The sequence below is a fragment of the Sceloporus undulatus genome, chromosome 9, assembly GCF_019175285.1.
Source record: "Sceloporus undulatus isolate JIND9_A2432 ecotype Alabama chromosome 9, SceUnd_v1.1, whole genome shotgun sequence".
Taxonomy (NCBI): domain Eukaryota; kingdom Metazoa; phylum Chordata; class Lepidosauria; order Squamata; family Phrynosomatidae; genus Sceloporus; species Sceloporus undulatus.
In genome coordinates, this window is record NC_056530.1 from 24,777,922 (window position 1) to 24,799,299 (window position 21,378).

At 48.8% G+C, this 21,378-nt stretch overlaps 2 protein-coding genes across 5 annotated transcripts; both read left to right on the top strand.

The window, feature by feature from the left end:
• The first annotated feature begins 3,803 nt into the window (after positions 1 to 3,803).
• Positions 3,804 to 11,750, top strand: LOC121915065 (cornifelin homolog). Of its 4 annotated transcripts, none has more exons than XM_042438901.1 (4): positions 3,804 to 3,957; positions 9,576 to 9,708; positions 10,667 to 10,803; positions 11,451 to 11,750. In XM_042438901.1, the coding sequence occupies exons 2-4, from the start codon at positions 9,585 to 9,587 to the stop codon at positions 11,538 to 11,540; spliced, it is 351 nt and encodes a 116-aa protein (XP_042294835.1). In that variant the 5' UTR covers positions 3,804 to 3,957; positions 9,576 to 9,584; the 3' UTR covers positions 11,541 to 11,750. The 4 variants fall into 4 exon arrangements, with proteins under 4 accessions (XP_042294835.1, XP_042294836.1, XP_042294834.1 ...); XM_042438902.1 differs by lacking the exon at positions 3,804 to 3,957 and adding an exon at positions 5,657 to 5,775; XM_042438900.1 differs by lacking the exon at positions 3,804 to 3,957 and adding an exon at positions 6,161 to 6,305.
• Positions 11,751 to 12,826: 1,076 nt separating this feature from the next.
• RABAC1 (Rab acceptor 1) lies at positions 12,827 to 17,677 on the top strand. The gene is made up of 6 exons (XM_042440906.1): positions 12,827 to 12,962; positions 13,717 to 13,807; positions 14,304 to 14,516; positions 15,297 to 15,394; positions 15,953 to 16,054; positions 17,117 to 17,677. Exons 2-6 carry the CDS (start codon positions 13,728 to 13,730, stop codon positions 17,203 to 17,205), a joined length of 582 nt encoding a protein of 193 aa, XP_042296840.1. The 5' UTR covers positions 12,827 to 12,962; positions 13,717 to 13,727; the 3' UTR covers positions 17,206 to 17,677.
• Positions 17,678 to 21,378: the final 3,701 nt, after the last annotated feature.

Sequence of the window (21,378 nt, forward strand, 5' to 3'; positions counted from 1 at the left end):
TTCTTGGGTGCCGTTATGACTTCATCCCGGCGCGGGTCGGAGGAGGAGGAGGAGGAGGCGAGGAGGAGGAGAAATAAATCTTCATAAAGGCTGGCTTGTGATTAATCCGCGGGCCAAGGCTGGAGAGCGGGACCTCTCCCATTAGTGGATAATGGGAAGATGGAAAGCTCCTGTCGCCGGCACTAGCCGCCCGTCATTTGTTCCACTTTGCAGTCCATTTGGCGGGGAGACTACAAGCCACTCCATCAAAAATATTTTCAGAGTTAATTTCCGTCCCTTAATCTGCTTGATTCTTATTTTGTATCGAATGGCAGAATCGATTTTCGTGGCGACTAAATTAAATAAGGGCTCTTTTCATGCATGGGGGAGCCCGGGAGCGAAGGGGAAAACAGAGGGAGAAAGATTGGGGGAAGGAGGAGGAGGAAGAGAGAGGGAAGGAGAAAGAATTAGAAAAGAGGAGGGAAGGGGGAGATGGGCCCAGACACTTTTGGAGGGGGCTTAATTTCAAATCCGGGAACCCCACTTCCTTCACACAAATGCACACATATCTGTCGACGTTCAGACCCACAAAGGTGGGCCTAGGCAAATGCAGCAGCCGCACAAACCTCCAGATCTTTTGCAGCGACACATTGTGGCCCTCCTTTTCCTTCCCTCACAACTTCACATCCTTCAACACAGCCACTCCATCTGTTTTTCTTTTTTCATTGCAATCTTCTCTAAAGCAACAGATTTTGGCCTTTGGCCCTTCTTCTCCTTGCTCCCCAAATGAGGTACAGTATTTCAAACCCTCCAACGTTTTGCAGGCGAAAACCCTAAGGAATGCCTGTGGCCAAGCGGCATCAGAACATGGTCAAGGTGGCCAAAGTTGCAAGCAAAGAGAGGCTGCAGAAGTTTGGTTTTGGGAAGGGAAGAGTATGCTCTCTTCTCTCTTCTTCCGTCGGTGAGTTAACCAAATACAAACACTCCTTTTGCACTACTTTGCAGCCATTGAAATCGGCTGAAGACAAAGGTGGAAAGTGTGAGAAGGAAGCAGCTGGAAAAGCAGAACAACAGGAGAAGTGAAATCTTTCCCTTCCCAAGAGGCTCAGCCAAAAGCAAACTGCTGCAGCCTTTTGCCGCTTGTCTGTTCATCCTCATGAATAACTTTTGTCATCTTGGCTGGACTCTGATGTTTCTTGGCCACTCGCATCCTGGTTTTCGTATCCGAAACAGTTCCTATCCCTATCCGTGCCAAAGTTTTAATTGGGCCAAGATTCCAGTCCAAATGGGAGTTGCTCCTCTCACCATCCTTCCATCCTTCCAGGTTAAAGAAAAGCTGAGGAAAATATTCACACAGCAGGCTGTTGTTGAAATTGGAGCCAGGATTAAATCAATTAAGCCGCGGGACCCTTCTTTTCTTGGGAAGGCGATAGGCTGGGCATACATTTCCCATTGGAGAGAATGGCCTGGCTGTAACTAAAACCCCATTTGGGGATTAAATCATAGCGTTTCTCCGGAGAGTCCTGAGCCTAAGGATTAATCCAGCCCCTAAGGATTGGCGTGAGGATGATATGAAGATATATAGAGATGCATTTCTCTCTCTCTCTCTCTCCTTTTTCCCCTCCCTGGATTCATGTAAAGGAAAAGAGAGGCCTAGGTCAGGTTTCAGAAATGGAAGGGAGAATGGCAAATGCAGAGCTGATGAATGCAAACACGGAGCTGGCCGCAACCGAGCGGCGGGTTCAAGCGGCGGTCCCTGTCCCCTCTGTCAGAGTTTTCAATGTTCATTTCATTTGCCATTCTTCTTCCCTTGTCAAAGAGGCTCCGAGTGCCCCCCTCGTCCTCCTCCTCCTCCGAGGCCCATGGGGAGTATGCGTGCGCAGCAGCGGCGGGGGAGCAGGGATGCGCGCCTCTCCTCCTCTTCCGAGGCCCTGGTCCCCGCAAAGGAGGGGAGGCAGTCCACTTATTCATAGCCAGCCCAGCTATCCATTTATCTCCTTTTGCATCCCTGACAGCCTGACAGCCGGGTGCCCACCGCCACCACAACCGCCTCCCCATCCCTCCCGACACCAGCTCCGATCTGCCGATGGTCCAGGACTTCCGACTCTGCAGGCTCTTGCTTCTTCTGGAATAGGCATATCTATCTATCTATCTATCTATCTATCTATCTATCTATCTATCTATCTATCTATCTATCATCTATCTATCCACACACACACACACACACAGTCAGCCCTCCACACATTTGTGGCTTTGACTTTTGCATTTTTGATTGTTCACGGATTTGATTAATATGTTCTCTCTAGGCATCTTTAGGTCCTCCAGCTCAACTCTATGGGTAATGCCTGCTGAAATCACGATGGAGGACCTAGATCTAAGGTGGTGCACCTATGGTACACATGTCCTCTCTGGCACACAAAGCCATTTTGGAGGGCATACGGAGAGGTGGAAGGGCGGAGGAAGAGGAGGAACAGGCGCGCACTGGAAGTCCCGTTTTCCCTCTGGAAGTTCTGCCCCTCTTAACACCCGCTGGCAGAGCACCTTTAAGTTTGGGCATTCGGTCCTTAAAAGGTTTCCCATCACTGACCTAGATATTCCTAGAGAGAACACTTCTTTAGGCATCTGTAGGTCCTCCAGTGCAAGTCTGCGGACAACGCCTGGCAAATATTGATCTTAGAGTTGCATTGGAGGACCTATAAATGCCTAGAGAAGTGTTTCCTTGGGTGGAAAAATGGTTTTTATATTTGCAGGTTGGATTCTGCCCCCCCAGTTTCATTGGGGTCTAGAGTCCCTAACCCTAATGAATGTGGAGGGCCTACTGTATATGTTTATGTGTGTGTGTGTGTGTGTATTATATACTATTGATAACTGGAACTGTTTTTGAGGTGGCGCTGATGGGGGTTCAGCATTGACAGGAAGGTTGTGACAACACTGACCTCATTGCGCAGCATGGCTGCAAGTGACTTTTCCTATCCAGAACCATGCAAACATCCTTCAATACATGAAGACTCTTGCACACAGAAGGGCCCTCCATGTATTCAGTGGAGCTTACTCCCAAGTAAATGTACACAGGATCAGTGGCTTGCAGCCTTTGTTATTCCTGGCAGGGCTCAACGACAATTGCCCTCCTAATATTTTATAGTTGTTGCCCATTGTTGTGTGCCTTCAAGTCCTTTCCAAGTCATGGCAAGCCTAAGGTGAACCTGTCATGGGGTTTTCTTGGCAAGATTTGCCCAGAGGAGTTTGCCATTGCCTCCCCTGAGGCTGACAGAATGTGACTTATTGACCAAGGGCACCCACTGGATTTCATGGCCAAGCTGGGATTCGAACCCTTGTCTCCAGACTCGTAGTCCAACACTCAAACCACTATGTGCTTCATCACTTTGATTCCAGGGAAACTACCCCAAATCCAAAGGTGTCTGGATCCAACCCACTACAGAAACTAAAAAAGCTCAAGGGACTCCAGTCGGCTGCAAAACGGATCCTTAACTTGCAGCTGTTTAGTTTCAGATACAAATCTGGGCAGAGCAAACACCGGCTTCTGAGTCATTTGGGACTTGGGTAAACAAACACCCTGCACCCAATTTGGGCTTCTCTGGGTGGAGGGTCCAAGGTCCAAGGAGGCGCTGGCAACGGAGAAGCAAGAGCCCGGCCAGAGAGGCAAATATTTGGGCGCCTCCAAAGGAGTCCCCTTGCAAGCGACTGCACCCTCCAGCAGGGGGCGCTCTGAGATATTCTGCCATGGTCCCCAGTTATCCAGATGATCAAGGATGCAACCAGGGGCATCACTTGGGGGCGCAGGGGGGAGGTGTTGGACCGCACCAGGTGACCCCTAAAAGGGGGTGACGCCAGTCCTCCTCAGACACCTGCCTTTGGGCAGAAGCAGGCTGCGTCATTCACCTGCGTCCCTTAAAAATGCTGAAGAGATGGTGAGAATGGGAGGAGGAAGAAGAGAAAAAAGGCCCCCGTTTTTAAAAGGTAAATTTGTTTTAAAAAAATTAATTTTTAAAAATGAAATTTCATTAAAACCACATTTTACCAAATTTTCACTTCAGCCACTTGGCACTATTCAAAGATATAGCCGCGTTCGTCTGTAGAATCATTCCATAGAGAGATCTTGCAGCACCTCTGAGATTCACTGAAAGAAAGAAGTTGGCAGCAGAAGCTTTCCTAGATTTAAGTCTACTTCTTCAGATGCATTAAGTCTACAAAACGAAAGCTCATGCTGCCAACTTCTTCCTTTCAGTTAGTCTCAAAGGTGCTGCAAGATCTCTCTGCACATGGCACTGTCTGTATGTAAACATAAATGCATTTAGGCTGTGCGTATGATGTTGTAATTTAAAGGTATCATTTTAATTTTGCTAGTTGCTTATGTCACAACTATGAGCCTTACATTTGGCAATATGCAGATATTATGATTCACAAGTATCACTAATACAATAAACATTACTAAGGGTTGTGCATGGCGTGGCGTCATGGGAGGAGGTCAGTGGCGGAGGTGGCACCAAGAGTGACCGCATAGAGAGACGCCAACCTTAGTGATGCCAGCGGGCGCAACTGCAGCCAGGGCATTTTTGTTACTTGCGGTTTCCCCATGTTCCTAGGGGTCTTGCACCCCTAACCCAAGCAGATATGGAGGGGCAAATGTACACAGTATATTCACGCATGGTCTGGGGATAAAGAGTGAGGCCTGAAACATGAAACGCCAAAGGCCCTGCCAATGGCAGGCAATTGTGTTATTAAAAGAGGAGGAAGAGGAAAGTGGCGTAGCTGCATTGGCCAGAAGTCACAATACCTCTGTGGCCTTTGGGCTGGTCCTTCAGTTGGGCAAGCAAGGTTTCTTACCCAATTGTGGATTTTGGACTTTGTTATCCCTGGCCTGATACCTTTCTTTTACTGATAGTGCCCATCTCCCAGGCCTTGAGAAAAATGAGTCGAAGGAGATAGAAGTGAATCCTTTTGATGAAGAAGAACTCGCCTCCTGTTCCAATCTCCCTTTGAAGTTGCTTTGTTGGAAAGGACACTTGCGGTCATGAATTGTGTGTGTGTGTGTGTGTTCGTGTGCATGTGTGCGCATAGGCGAAAACATTCCCCAACTGGCATCTGGCTCTTGCAAATGTGATGTGAGATTTGCAAATCCAGATCATGGTGTCAGGAAGGAGACATCGGGTCTAAGTCTGGAATAAGCCCCCCATTCGGCACAAGCGGGGCCTGTCCTTGGCAGAGCGGCACAGGAGCTCAGTAAAGAAGGAATCATGAACAGTATGCCCTTCGACATTTCGCAGGTAAAAGCTGGGACACCAGCCTCAGAGTGTGGCCAAGGAGGCAAAAGGTACTAATAGGAAGAACACAAAGCTAGGAGAAGCTGCTTTTAAAATGCCCCACTTTCCTCTTTCGTCCTCAGCTCACTTCCATTGCTGCAAACCGAATTCAAAGTTCCCAGGGAACTCAGGCAAAAGCAAACTGCTACAGCCTTTCCTAACTTGCGCATTTCCTTTTGCAATATCAAGCACCCGCTGATGTTGCTTAGCCAGACGTCTCCCAGTTTTCGCCTGTGAAATGTTGGAAGGAATGCCATACCATGGAGTTTATCGCACTGGGGCTAATTTCGGCACGAAAGAGAGATTGAAGCGCATTTAAAGCATCCTGCAAACAAAGCCAAGAAAATGGCGAGTAATTGTGCGAATGATGATCACACGCAATGGCGCAAATAAAGTGATAGGAGAATGGATTGTCGCTGAAATCCCAAAAGTAAAAAAAGATGCGCGTTGATGCTTCTTTGCAACCACTTTAAAGGTGGGTTTTGTGTGACGTCGTGCGAAATCGTTTTGTGTAATTACGCTGTTTTTCCAGGATATTCACAGGTAAACTCACTCTCCTTCATTTGATGAACTCCCCTGTTTTCCTCCCATCAGCCTTGGCTCAACCCTGATCCCACGAAGGGCCTGGAGTCTTGGCGCAAAATGATCGTTGATAATCCATCCTTGCGGATTTCTGTCCAGTTATTCCCTTGAACGGACAAAAGGCGCATCATGCCCATCTCCCATCCCCTTTACCCAACCTCATGCTCTCTGTGACAATGACTGGACAATGGTTTCTCCACCTTAAATTCTTTTCCCCACCAAAAGTGACTTTGGTGTTTATCGCCACCCCTCCTTTTTACTCTCTTGGTCACTAATTTCCCCGCCCTTCTTCGCACAAAGTGTGTGTGTGTGTATTTGTAGGTCTCTCTCTATATATACATAGGAAAGCTGTGGCAGAACCCCACCCGACTGGTTTCTTTACCTGGAGACATCTGGCCAACACAATACCTGGCCTTACTGCAGGTAAAGGACAAACAGGTAAGAAAGGAGGCCTGGCTTTGGCACAGGAGCAAACTTTCCGCTCTCTGCTGTGGGAGATATGGAGAGGCACCATTTGGGGAGAAGCCGGCCTTGAACTGTCCCGCAATGCGCTCCGAACTGCTGTGCTTAAAGGGATCTGGAGATGTGCCTCTAGTATATTCTTGCCCACTTCTTTTCAATCTTTCTGCTTAGACTCTGCTTCCACACTTCTCTCTTCAGCTTTCCTCAAACCTTCCTCCATGGTTTAATCCACTGCCTGGGGAGGATGGGAACTGTAATCCACTGTGTCTGGACAGGAATTGTAGTCTTGCATCTGTTTCAAAGGGAGGGGAATCCAAGGTCCTGAGATCGAATTTGGCTCTCTAGGGACAGTCCCAGTTTTTGGAACGCTTTCCCCTTGGCAGCTATCTTTCATGCTCCCTCCACCCTTTTAAGTGGCTTATAGGTTTCCCCAAAGGCTCAGTTATTGGCAGAAGAGCTGGAATAAGGTGGCATTTGGGGTCTCTTCTCACCCAGCTGAGAGCAGTTTGAGTATCTCATTCTCTGCAATGCTAGACATTTGGGGGCTGAGGGAAATGCCATGGAACGGCAGAACTTCTATGGGAGGGCATTGTCCTCATTTTTGGACCCCTTTTAGTTATAGCCAACCAAATATTGAAATGTGGCTCCCTTCTAATTTTTCTGAAGTTGGGTTTGACTCCCAAGAGGTTTTTCCTTCTTGATTCTGAGAGGCGTAGTCCAAAAAAAGTATCTTTTCCAGGCTCTCTAGCCGCAAGGGCCGCTTCCATGCTGCGAAAAGGCTAAAGACCCCACCCTATGCGCCTCCAGGCCACACATAGCAAAAGGACATTATTAGATGTGAGAGAGCCGCCTTATCTCATGCGCCATTCCTGGCTGCCCCACATGAAAGCCATAGAGAGACTTGGCTCAAAAAGGAGTGTTTTTATGTATATTAAGGTGCAAGCATTTTTAAAAAAATGAATTTCTGTGCTGTGCAGTTTCTTTAAGGCCAGTTTTCCAAGGCATTTGCATTCATGCCAACCAAGATGGGAAAGGTGTCAATGGTGTCGGACCACTGCTCCCAGTAGCTTCCAGTGCTGGCTATGCTGGACGATGGGATTTGCAGTCCCTGCTGTCCAATGGAGAAGTCGGGCTGCAATCCCACAAAACCCCAACTTGTTGTGTTTGATACTGAGGCCGATACGCCTGGAAGTCAGCCGCGTTGAAATCAATGGGACTTGCTTTTTGAGTAACTGTTTTTAGGATCAGACTTTTGAGCCGATTGATTTCAGGAGCATCTTAATTCCCATTGATCCCAACAGGGCTTTGTGGGGGAGAAAGTCCGGTGGCACTAATCCGTTTAGCCTGGCCTGAGGTTTCTCTGGCAAGATACAGGTGGCTTCATGAATCCTCATCGCCTGAAACAAGGTTATCAACAGAGCAATTAAAAGAAATGAAATCTAGCTGGAAGAGATCGGCAGGGAATGGAATAGGGCTGCATTTTCACGGCTGCAGAGGACCCCCTTCGGCCCCGTCTGCAAACGGAGGGTTTGGGGAGAATATGTCCAAAGTGGGAGGGAAATGGGGCTTCTCCAACGCCAGGGAACCCTAATCGGAGACAAGTGAGAATCTCAGTGGTTTGAGAATCCTTCCCATGCCTTCAACCTTCAACCATCCCAGTTTGCTGGATTAATCTCCTGCCATCCCACTTTCTCAGGTGCTTTTAAAATGCCCCGGGTTCTCTCTCTTCCTCCCACTTTTGTCCTCAGTTTACTTCAGTTGCTGCAAACTGAGTTCAAAATGCAAAAGGACTTTGCACTCAATTAAAGCCAAGGATGTGAAAAGAGATAAAGAGGCAGAATATTGCCCTTCCCAGAAGGTTCAGGCAAAAGTAAAACATCCACAGCATCTCCTAGGTTTTGTCTTCTTGGCCGCAAGTGTCCTGGTTTCCATCTATGAAAATAAGCGCCTGCCACCCCATTTCTGTCCAGAAAGTGCTGCTTTCTGCGGAGGAAGTACTTTTTCTGCAAGAGATGTTTTCCGTGTGGAAAACGTTGCTTCCTGTGCAGAAAATGCAAACGTCTGTAGGGGAAGAAAAGGTGGCCTTCTGCTGTTTGGGGTAGAATAACCATTTATTTCCACCCGTCTTCCCAGTGAGATCGAGGCGGCTCTTAATGGGTTGCACAGGCTTTCGGTCTTTGACTCTTACTCTAGAAAGTAATGGTGCAATGAAGGGGTGCCACCGACCCAAGATCCACGCTTCACTCTTGGCCAGGAGCAAAAACAAATGCAGCAAAGGGCAAAACTGTGCAGAGAAATTAACTGGACTGACAATGGAATATTTTGAGTGCAAATTTTGTGTAGAATAAGCCCTGAATGGCAAAGATTCTCATCATTCCAGGATTCTTGTCCTGAAGGTTTCTCAACACCTGAGAAACGTGTTTTTAACCATGACATACACACACACACATACATATACATACAGTGCTTCCTTGGAACTTGTGCATTTTCAAGCTCCATAGGTTTGAGTGGGGCATGTGCGTGGGGGGGGCATGCCATGGTGCGTGCCCCATTGAAATTAATGGCGGTTGTCCCTCTCTGGATTTTCAAATCCGCGGATTTGGAGGGGCAACTGTATATTTGAATATTCTTCCCCTCCTGTGATATATCATTATAGAGAGATTATTCATGGAAGTCATGTCCTGTGGGGAGTAAAACATCACTGTAAGTTGTTTACTGGCTTTCGCACCCAGCCCCAGCCGAGCCCAATCCGTCTTGCTTAGAAGGGAGGCTCTGTTCACTTATCACCCCGATGTGGACGAAAGAACCGATAAGGCCCACAGTGTACACAAGGCAGCTCCCTCCAGATCCGTCCAGCGCATGCAATCCCTCCCTGTTCAGGCGGCTACACCGGATCCAACCATCCCCACATTGCGTGGTTCCTGCTTCCTCAGGGTCTTGTGTCTCCCTGGCCTGGTTCTGGTGGCAACCCATTCAGACGATGCACTACCCAAACCTCGGTTCTGGTACAAATGGTCCAGACAACATCCAGGCTGTTCATTTTATTGCACCATTGTATTTAACGGGACTTGAGCATCCATGGACTTTGGTATCAACAAAGGGTCTTGGAACCAAACTCCAGCGGATTCCAAGGGCCCCCAGTGTATATTCTTTCTATTTTATTTTAGTAGCATGGTTTTATCTTATTGGCATAATAGTAATAACAACGTAGCATGCCTTTCCTCTTTGCAGGCGCGCAAGATGGCTTACCAGACGGAGGTGATCATTGATTCCCAGCCGCAAGGCATGGGCACCAGCTACACCTTCAGCCAACAGGGAGCCTGGAGTTCGGACTTGTGCGACTGCTGCTCCGATATGGGCGCCTGTGAGTGACCGCCTGGGGTCCCTTTGCTGCCGATTGAGCCACTGGCTTTGTCACAGGCAGTTTGGCCATTGACACTGACCCCCCAGCAAAAGAGATCATAGCTCACCCAAAAAAGGGGAGAGTGGTTTTGTTGTGTGCCTTCAAGTCATTTCTGACTTATGCCCGCTGTAAGGAGAACCTATCTTGGGGTTTCCTAGGCAGGATATGTTCAGAGGAGGTTTGCCATTGCCTCCTCTGAGGCTGAGAGTATGTGACTTGCCAATGGTCACTCATTGGGTTTCATGGTCAAGAGGGGAATCAAACCCTGGCCTCCAAAGTCGTAGTCTTAACGCTGAAACTACTATCCCAAACTGGCTCTCCTCAACAAGTAATTGCCTTTTTATTATGATGAACAGTGAGATCTACTGTGTATTCTCATGTGTAAGTCTAGACATTTAAGTCAAAACACTTTGACCCAAATAATCGGAGTCGACTTATCCGTGGGTCAGGGTTAAGTACTGCACTTGACCTCTCTAATAAAAGGAAACCTTTCCCCAGTGAAAGTCAAGAGTGCAGTCTGTCCTTGAAGCACTGACCCTCCTCTGCTCTTTTGTCCATCCTTCCTTCAGAGGGACCACAAACACTTGTGCCTCCTGCAATTTTGTACGTTTGTTGGCATTGCCTTCCTTTGTTTCATCCTTTAGATCCTTTGTGACATGTCCCTAAGTCTTACTCTCAACTTATCCATGGGTCATATATCAAGATCCATAATTTTGTCCCCAAAACTGCCCTGGTCATACTTTTTGAAAGTTTCCAGATCCTAGAAAGGCCGCTCAAGGCGAGGAGAGACTTGGGGAAGGGCCATTGGGGCGCAGATGGCTACTTGGGGAGGCCAGAGGGCCATGGAGATTTAATTTGGGGATGGTGATGATGATGGGGAGAAGCCTGATGGCGATGCCATGCTTTTCTTTCCCCGCAGGCCTCTGTGCCACGTTCGTGCCCTGCATCTTTGCCTGCCGCGTGGCGGAGGAGGCAGGCGAGTGTTGCTGCCTTCCTTACCTGCCTGGCGCGCTTGTCGCCCTCCGGACCAGCGTGCGAGAGAGGAACCACATTGAGGTGAAGCGCTGGGGGTCGGGGGCTGTGACTTAAAATCCAAAGAGAGACAGATTAAGGGCCTGAACAGAAGGCCAAAATGAAGCTGCTTCGGGTCACTTTGGAGGTATGCTGTTTAAATGATACATGCGTCCTAAGAGGTGAGAAACCATGCCAAAGCCATGCTCCAGTCCTAAGGACTGGAGCGCAGCTTTGGCACAGCTTCTGGCCTTTTAAGATACGAGTGTCATTTAAACAGCATGCCTCCAAAGTGACCTGAAGCAGCTTTATTTTGGCCTGTCTGTTCGGGCCCTAAGTCTGCTTCCTCACTGCAAAAATAAAGCACTTTGATACCGTTTTAACTGCCACGGCTCCATGCTAAGGAATCCTGGGATCTGTTGCTTTGTGAGATATTCAGCCTTCTCTGTCAGAGCGCTCTGGTGCAACAATTACAAATGGAGCATGGATGTGCATTTATTTAGGGGTGAATCATAGCCAGTCCCGTGTAGTTTTAGGGGGGGAATTGTGACTATGGGATCGGTAGTTAGGGATGCTACAGTTACTGACATAAGGCTCTTCCTCTTTGCAACACAGGAGTTGTTTCACTGAACTCCGCAGCCATCCTTGATCATTATTCCCCTTTAATTCCCGCGTCTCCTCTTTCTGTCCAGGGCTCCATCTGCTCCGACTGGGTGGTCATGTCTTGTTGTCCACTCTGTGGACTTTGCCAGATGTCGCGAGAGTTGGTCAACAAGGCTTGAGGCAGGAGAGGAAAGGCGGAAGAAAACTGTGCTTCGGGAGTATTGGGAGAACCAGGACAGGATTTGAACCCAGGACCCCATGCCTGCAAAGAGGACCAGCTGGCTGCCCTTGAGGAAGAAACCTGGAAAGAGGCCCAGCTGTTTAGTGCCTCTGTTCATCCCACCATTCAAACAGCTCTATCCTAATAAAAATAGATATACTTTCCCAAACCTGCCCCAGTTTTTGTTTATGGGAGGAACGGGTTGAGATGCCTTTTGGAGCTGGGTACAATCAGGGAGAAAGCTATAAGAAACCCATATATATATATATATATATATATATAGTATATATGAAAATGGAATATATATATACACACACACATAGTGCATATATATATATAGTCATATTAAAACTATCATCATCTTAATATTTTTATTTGGAAGAAGTGTATTATATATATATATATATATATATATATAGTGTGTGTGTTTGTGTTTGTCGTCAAGTCAATAGTATAACACTGCCTTTTAAAACGTGAAACACTAAAAGTCATCCAAATTAAATGGCGACTGAGTTTGGGACTACAATTCCCATCACCCCCAACCCACCCACAGGCCCATGGCCCTTCTGGGGGTTCCCAGAGAGGGGCTTGAGGGGGCCAAGGGTGCAGACAGGCTGCAGGGAGACCTCCCCAACCTCTGCATGGTCTGGGGACGATGGGAAGGGTCCTCCAACCCCCACATGCTGTGCCTTCTGGGGATGATGGGAAGGGTCTTCCAAGACCTATTAAAAACACATACATATATAATGTATTTATTATGTATATATCTGTATGTATATATCTAATTTATATGTATATATATATATATATATAAAACTGTATATTATATATGTGTGTGTATATATATATATATATATTTATACACACACACACATATAATAATATATGCATATATGTGTGTATTTATATACAATTATAACTATATACTGTATACATAACCGTGTGTGTAATATTGCACACACACACATAACATGATGCTTCTGGCGAAGGAGTTGAAGGCTACTCTCTCGGGCGCCCTCCGGCGGCTGCATTCAACCCTATTTCCCAATTCTAGCCACAGGGGGGCGCGCGAGAGCCACGCAGCGATGGCTCTTAGCCGGATAACATCTGAGCCGGCTTTGAAGCCACAGGAGGGCGCCTGAGAAAGAGAGATGAGGCTGGACTTCAACTCCCAGCGTACCTCCCCTCAGCCTGAAAAGGCTTCTGGGAGTTGTAGTCCACCCGTCTTTGCCGCAAAGCCCGGGCGCCGGGACTACGTTTCCCAGCGAGCGCCGCGGCTGTGACGCCTGCATCCGGGTCACGTGGCCGGTCTTGCCCCGCCCCTGGCCACGCAGGCCGCTTTCGCTGCTGGAGCGGCTCCTTCTTGCAAGGCAGGCGGCAGGTGAGCGCAGGGTCCGGTTGCCAGGGCGACTAGGGATGCAGGGGAGCATCCCCTGGAGGAGGCGCATCTTGCCTGGACCAAGCCAAGCCAAGGGGCCCCCTGACCCTTCCCCTTCCCTTTTAAGGCTGGGACCCTCTTTTCCCCTCCTCCTTCTGCCTCCCCGCCCCTCCCCTCCCCATGCAAGGCTGCCAAAATATGAGGGGCGGAGGGCTTCCTCAGGGGCGACCAGACCTGCCAGGTGGGGCTAAGGCTGGGGGAAGGAAGCCCTTTGACCAGGACAAAGGCCCCCGCCCCACCCTCCCTTTTCCAGGTATATTATTATTGTTATTGTTTTTGTTATTATTAAATGGTCTGTATCAAGGGCTTCAGGGGAGCATCCTCTGAGGCGCATCTTGCCTGGACCCAGCCAAGGCCAAGGGACCCTTTCCTTTTCCCTTTCCTTTTAAGGATGGAACCCCTCTTTTCCCCCCTCCTCCTTCTGCCCCCCCCTCCCCATGCAAGGCTGTCACAATTAAACAATTAAAACTTCACATCAAAACATTATAAAATTGCACCCATTAAAACCACAATGCAAACCCAGCACCTGCCCCGTAGAGCAAGGCCCCATTCTTGCCAAGGAAACCCCATGCCAGGGCCTCCTTAGGGTGGGCCTAAGTTGGCTTAAGTGACTGGAAGGCAAAATGCATGCCCTCGCCTCTCACCTTTGGAGATGGACCATGTGCCACTCCTCTCCCATCTCTCTCTTTCTCTGCAGCCTGAAGCAAGATGGCGGGCAAAACAGGGCCAGAGCACCTCTTCAACCCCGCGACGGAGATGGAGGCGGCAGGAAGCGTCCTGGGCACCAAGTAGGAAGGGATGAGGGTCCGTGGTGGGGATGCCTGGAGGTCTTCAGTGGCCCAGGAGGCTGTTTCTGCAGTCGCCAGGGGTCTTCAGGGATCAAGATGTATTCCCAAAATGTCACTGTTTGGGGGCAATTTCACCATCTTCTCTGAGTGAATTTGGGCCCCCCCCCCAAGAGGGGAACAGATAGTTTTCCTATATATAAAAGCACCAGAGGTGATTTAGGGGTCACTTTCAGGGGGCAGCTGCCCCCCCCCCCATGTCACCTAGAAGGCTTTAAGGGACAGAAAAGGCATTTTTTCAGGCTGGTGCAATGGGAGGGTGGCCCTCCAAGGCATCCTGGGTCCAGTCTGGACCAGTTGTCCATTGCTGCCAGAAGGGAAGAACCAAGGGCCCTGTAACAAGTGGGTTCTTTTAAGGGGGCCTCAGGGGGGCTTTGGGGTGGGGTGGGGTGGCCTTTGCAGTCTGTGGCTCGCATTTCCTTTTATGACCCTCTTCCAGGATCAACCTGCCGGCCCTCTTGCCCCAAGGACCGGCCAAGGAGTGGCTGGACCAGCGCCGGGCCACCATCCGGCCCTGGGCTAACTTCCTGGACCAGCGGCGCTTTGGGAAGCCCCGCAACTTTGGGGAGCTCTGCAAACGCCTCGCCCGCAACGTGGAGTATTTCCAGAGCAACTACGTCTTCGTCTTCCTCGGCCTCATCGTCTATTGCCTGTGAGGGGGCTGGGGGTGTATATTATTATTATTATTATTATTATTATTATTATTATTGGGGTAGGTAGGGATTCCCCCCCCCCCCAGACTTCCAGACAGAAAACCCATTTGGGGCCCAGAAACATTATCACGTAATTTATGTTTATATTTTACTTATTCAGAGTATATACTGCTTTCCTGCCATGAAGGACCCAAAGCGGCTTCATGCAGTTTTCCAGATGTTTTGGACTTCAGTTCCCAGAATTCCTGACTGTTGGCCCAGCTGGGGCTTCTGGGACTTGAAGTCCAAAACACATGGAAGACTAGAGTTTGGGAATGACTGGTTTAGTGCATAGGAACAAAATGCAGTACACCTCAGTCCATGAAATCGATGTGTTCTTCAGCATGACTTCTTCCACGGCTTCAATTGCCATGGCTCCATGCTGTGGAGTTCTGGTGTTTGTGAGATATTTAGCTTTCTCTGTCAGGGAGTTCTGGTGCTGCACCCAACTACAAATCCCAGCATTCTGTACCATTTAGCCATAGCAGATAAAGTGGTGGAAGAAGTCATGCCGAAGAACACATCAATGTCATTAACTGAGGTATACTACATTTTGTTCCCATGCACTAAACCAGTGATTCCCAAACTTTGGTCAGACTGGATAATTTCTGCAGTGTGGATGCTGGACCCTGAGTGCAGCATTCCTGGTACTGAGCATGGCTGGGGGAAAAACCCACAACGGAAACCATGTGCAAACTGTCATGCCTCTCACCCGCCTGCCCTTGCCTCTCTCTCGGCAGCATCACTTCTCCGCTCCTCCTGATCGCGCTTGCCGTCTTCTTTGGAGCCTGTTACATCATCTACCTGAAGACCCAGCAGTCCCAGCTGGTGCTCTTTGGTGAGTGGAAGGCCCTTGCTGGTCACTGGTTTGCTAAAGAGGTGGGTTACACACTGATAGGAGCAGTTTGAGGGTTGGACTTGGACCCTGGAGACCAAACTTTGCATCCCGGGTCGGCCATGGAAACTGGGTGACTTTGTGCAGGTCACACTCTCTCAGCCTCAGAGTATGGCAATGGCAACCCCCCTCTGAAGAAACTTGCCAAGAAAACCCCATGATAGGGTTGCCTTAGGCTAGGGTCACCGTAAGTCAGAAACCACTTGAAGGCACAACAGCTCTCAGCCTGGTCTCTTTGGAGTCTGTACTTCCCAGAGAGACCACCTGGTGGCGCTGTTTCAGCAGGAATGCTGCTCTGGGTCTTTTGCAAACCTCTTCCTGGGCTCTGACCCTCCAAGCAGTTTGCAAACCTCAGAAGGCCATTCTTTCCCACATTCATCGGAGGTAAGCAGGCAGAAACGTGGCTTTCCACTCATGGTCATTTTAATCAGGCAATGAAGGCTTCCGCCTTTGTCTCCATTCCTCTGCTCTTCCTCACCCAGATCTCTGCCCTCCCTCCAGGTCGGGAGCTGAGCACTGCCCACCAATATGGTCTGGCCGGAGGCGTCTCCTTCCCCTTCTTCTGGCTGGCCGGAGCCGGGTCGGCTGTCTTCTGGGTCCTGGGTGAGTAGCCGCTGGCCCCCTTCTTGCTGGGCATTGCATTTATCCCACTTCTGAATAAATACAACATGTTTGCAGTTACATACCCTGTTGTGTACTGTATGTCCCTTTTGTGGCACCAACAACAGGTCATTCTGGAAGTTTCTGTAAATGGTTCTGATTATTGTACAGTTACATTTTGGGTATTTTTATAAACAATATATACACATACTCTTTCTCTCTCTCCAGTATATTATGGCTCAGTATATGCTATAATCTCCAGAATGGACCAAGGAATATACTAGATATAGATATATATATACCCACACATACGTACACACACACACTAAATTGTATAGTATACTATCATATATATATATATATATATTACTGTACTATAATGTATAGTATACTATAATATAGTGCAGTACTAAATACTCTCTCCTACTGTATATACTCATGTATAAGTCTAGACATTTTAGTCAAAGAAGCCCTGGGTCCCTTTATCCATAGGTCCATGTAAGTGCTGTATTTTATCTCTTACAGAAAGAGGAGCCCTCTCTCCTGGAAGCACTGACTCCCAGTTCTCTCATTGTTTTCCTTTGTCTCATCCTTTATATCCTTTATTATGTGCCCTTAAGTTTTACACTCAACTTATCCACAGGTCAGAGCAAAATCTATAATTCTGACCCCAAAACCTGCCCTGGGGATGATTTATAGTTGAGTATATACTGTGTATAGTACAGTTTAGTGTATACACTGCTCCCTCGGGTTACGAAATTAATTCGTTCCGCGGCCGCTTTCGTAACCCGAAAAGCCTTCGTAAGCCGAATTGCCATAGGCACTAATGGGGAAAAGCCGCGTTTCGTGCGAAAAAGCGCCGAAAAGCACCAAAAATTTTTTTCGTAACCCGAAAAACATTCGTAACCCGGAACAATGATTTCCAATGGGGATTTTTCGTATCCCGGAAATTTCGTAACCTGGGTATTTCGTATCCCGAGGTACCACTGTAGTATATTCCTCTATCCCTGCTGGAGATTATAGTGTCTTGTCTGGATAAATACAGACCTAAATACATTTCTGCAGGTGCCACATTGGTGGTCATTGGTTCACATGCGGCCTTCCATGAGTTGGAGTCCAACGAAGCGGATGAGCTGCAGATGGAGCCGGTGTGAAGCGCTTCCATGCCTCCCTCCCAAAATCCTCCCTCCTCCCCGTCTGGGTTCCCAAATGGATCGCCAGATCTTCTCTCTTTTGCGTTGCTGTTCCATATCTATGCTGTACATACTGTTGCTGCTTCCCTTGATTTCTGTGTGCCATTTTCTCCTTTGAGGTCCCCAAGAGGGGGGTCTTATTGGGGGTTGGGGGAATCCCCCCCTTGTTTAAAGCCACCTGGGACCTCCATGCTCCTTGCATTTCCAGGCTCCCCCATTCCCCAAATAGCTAAGGATGTCCCCCTTCTTCGAGTTCCTGCTCCCCTTGCGCTTTGGGGTCTCCCGTCCAAGGCCTCATGCAATGCCTTGCTAAGAACTTTCCTTCTTCCGCTTTCTATCCAGCAGCCAAGCTGTTAAGGTTTATTGCAGACCCCCTCAATTCACAGCCTCTTTTCTCAACTTACTGGAAAAATTAAAGGCCTTAAAACTGGAACGTCCGTCCTTCGAGTGTTTAAATGCACGCTGTCTAAAAGGTCATCTAAATAAGTCCACTCCTGACACAAAACAAATCTGGTCCAAGATGGCCGTTTGGTAGCCATCATTTGGGAATGAAGGACCCATTGCGTTTGCCCTCCGGAGACGGAGAATGGCTCGCTCCACCCAGAGCCTTTTGAATCCACGGATAAGGAATCTCTGGATATAGAGGGACAACCGTACTTATATACATCCACAGATTCCTTCTCCACGGATTCAAACATTCACAGCTTGGAAATATATTTTTAAAAATATATATTAAATATATATATAATATACAAATCCCAAAGGATACCATGATGGCCAAACGGCTGAGCTGGCTTTTCTTAAAAGGAACAAACAAGCTGTGATAACAAAATGGCATCTCCATCGTCACAACCTCAAAATACTAGTTGTGGTTGTTGGTGTTGCGTGCCTTCAGTTCCTACTTACAGCAGCCCTAATGCCAACCTCTTGTGGGGTTTTCGTGGCAGAATACATCCCAGAATACAGGATGCTAGGACCCTTGTCTGCTGGAAATGAACGCATCATGGGTAAGTACCAACGTTCGTTTTTGCTCCAAGAGGGTTTGCCATCATGGTCTTCCTCTGAGGCTGAGAGAGTGTGACTTGCCCAAAGTGACCCAGTGGGTTCCCAATGGCTGAGCAGAGGTTCAAACCTCCTTCATCTCCCAGAGTCTTAGTCCAACACGGTCTTCAGAGGATGTTTGCCACCATTGCCTTCCTCTGTGGCTGAGAGACTATGACTCGCCCAGGGTCATATTTCCAAGGCTGAGTGGGGATTCAAACCCTAGTCTACCAGAATCGTAGTCCAACAATCAAACCCTTGAAGGCTGCAAATGGAGATTTGCACCCGCCACCTTTTAAGGTTAATGTGCTTGGTTTTTAACCATGGAAAATGGGCATGAAAATAAGCATGGTGCCAATGGCATCCTTAGAATGGCAGCAAGAGCTGTGCCCATAAAACATGCCCATGGGGTTGTTAAAAGGCACAGGAGTGTTGGTTAGGCAAATAAATAGCCCAAAAAGCTGCCAGCCCTAAAAGTGAGGAGTGGCCGGATCCAAGCAGGGCATAAGAGGCCATTGCCTTTCCTTTTGTGTGTGCCAACCTGGCTAGCCCTTGCCCTGCCACCTTGGCACCAGGGTCACCCAACACCAACACCACCTCCGTCATCCATCATCCACTTCATCTGCTTTGTCGCCATGGCGACCCCTTTCCCTCCATCCTCCGGTTGCCGTGGCAATGACCTCCTCCTCCTCTGCTCCCCCTCCCATCCCAGGGGAGCCAGATGGAAAAAGCAATCTGATTAAATTAGCCGGGTCAAGCAGCATCTTTTGGAGGCAGAGGAGAGGGCCATGCGTCTGTGGCAAGGGAGGCTTAAAAGGGACCAAGGTGGGCAGAGGACTAAGGGCCATCCCAGGGTAAGGCGCTGCAGCCATGCCCTCCCCAAAAAGGCATTCCTGCCCTGAACCTTGTCTGCTGCAGGGTTTGCAAGGGGCTGCTTGGCATGGTCACCTTCTCGGGGCCAAACCCATGGTGACAGATCCAAAGCAGCCTGTCTTTAGCTATGCTTGGGGCAGGGCCCCATTTCAAGGTCCAGAGAGAAGGGCTGCTTTGGTGGGCTGGTGTTGCACATGTCTGTGTGTTTGCAAGCACTTTGCGTGCGTGTCTCCATCAGTGAGCAAACCGGTCTTGAACGGGCTGGAGATGCAGGCAAATGTAGAAATCAGCACAGTTCCTGTGTGTCTCTCTGTGTGCATGTTTTGCTAGCGGCTTAGCTGGGGTAGCCACAGACTAATAACAATGCTAACAATGCTCCCTCCATCGTGTTTTCCACCAGTCTGCAAAGTCCCTTGCATAAGTTGGATGGTGGTCCTCCGTCCATCCATTTGGAGCTGCTCCCGAAGCACCTCTTGCTACTGGAACCAGTTGCCTTCTTTCCCCAGAAGGCCCTGGTTCTCAACTTGTGGGACTTGATAGTTCATTACAAATCCCAAATTATTTGACCATAACTTATGGATTTGAATGCAAACCAGGGATGGTCCCAAACTCCAGTTGGCTACCTGAGGGAAAATGTGAGAGATGAAAAGGAGGATCAAAAGAGGAAGATGAAGAAGTAGAGGAAGAGGAGGAAGGAGAGGAAGAGAGGAGGTTGTTGTTGTATGGCAGCCATGCCAAAAGGACTGGCAAAACATCTGGATGAAACCTCCATGAATAGGACCAGAGCAGTCTATGAAAAAGGTGGTGATGATGACTTTGGAGATGATGGTTGATGGAAAGGGCAGGAGAAGAACTCCGGCTGCACCTTTATTAGCAGTTTTGGTTGCTGTATGCCTTCAAGTCCTTTCCAACTTAGTTTGACTTTAAGGCGGTGGACCCATCCTGGGGTTTCCTTGGCAGCATTTGTTCAGAGGTTTGCCACGTCCTTTCCTTAAGGCTGGGAGAGTGTGACTCTGTGGCTGAACTGGGAACCAAACCCTGGTCTCCAGAGTCGCAGTCCAGCTCCCAAACCAATCTGCCACAATTAGAGATCAATTAAAATTAGCCAGAGTCTCAAAAGGGCTTCTCGGTTCCTCCCGTTTTTTATGCCGAAATAACTAGCACAGCTCTCTCTCTCTGAGCAGTAATAGTAAGATTAGTAAGAGCAATAGGCAATTAGTCCCACAAGCCCATAGAGCCACAGCCGAGATGAGCATCAGCGCATAAGCGCCTGTTGGGCGGAGGGAGGGATACACAGTCCCTCAATTCAGAGCCAAATGAATTATTCATACTTATAAATATAAATGAATTAATTTATATTTAATTAACTATGGCAGAACTAATTGTGGGCTGTGCCATGTCTGGTTGCAAAGGGAGGGAGCAGGCAGGGCCATTGTCCAAAAGGGTCTCTCTTTGCAAAAACACATGGAAGGAAAGGGCCTTCTTGCAGCACATTAATGCATTTGGGGGGCAAGGTGCCCATTCTTAGTCTGCTCATAGACTGTCTGAGGGGCTTTTAGAGGTACAACCCACACAGGCACCCCAACTTCTCCTCCCCATTGGCACATCCTGCACTGTTCTCAGTCTATCAACTTCCTTCTGTAAAATGGGCACGCTCTTTCTCACACTGCAAGGGCAATGCGTGCGCATGGAGGTGGTGGGGTCACTGTGGCTCACAAAGACAAACGTCCCACTTTCACTGTTTTTTTAAATTTATTTTATTTGTTAAATCATTTTTTGTAATTTTCCCTTGTTTTGGTTGATTCACACGACGACACGATCCCAAAATGGAAAGGGGGAGATGGGACAGGACAGGACGACGCCTCCCCCGCCACGGGACCCCTTGCACCCCGACCCCTCCCCAAATATAAAGAAAAGAAGGGGCTTCTGGTGTGGGTTTCGGAGGGTGGGACACGGACGGAGTGAAGGGGCAGGCGGGCAGAAACAAGGGACCCTCCTTCCTTCCTCAGGACAAGGCAAGGGGAGCCATCCGTCCTTCCTGGGGAGGGAGGGGACGGGGGGCATGGCCGGAACCTCCCTCAGCTCCAGGTGGGCAACGGACCAGGGACACGGGTGCCGGTTCGAGGGAGAGATGGTGGACTGAGGTGGGGGCCAGAGAGGGTGGCCTCAGCACCGGTGGTAGCAAAGCCAGGCATGTCCCCAACCCCCCAATTTCCCCGA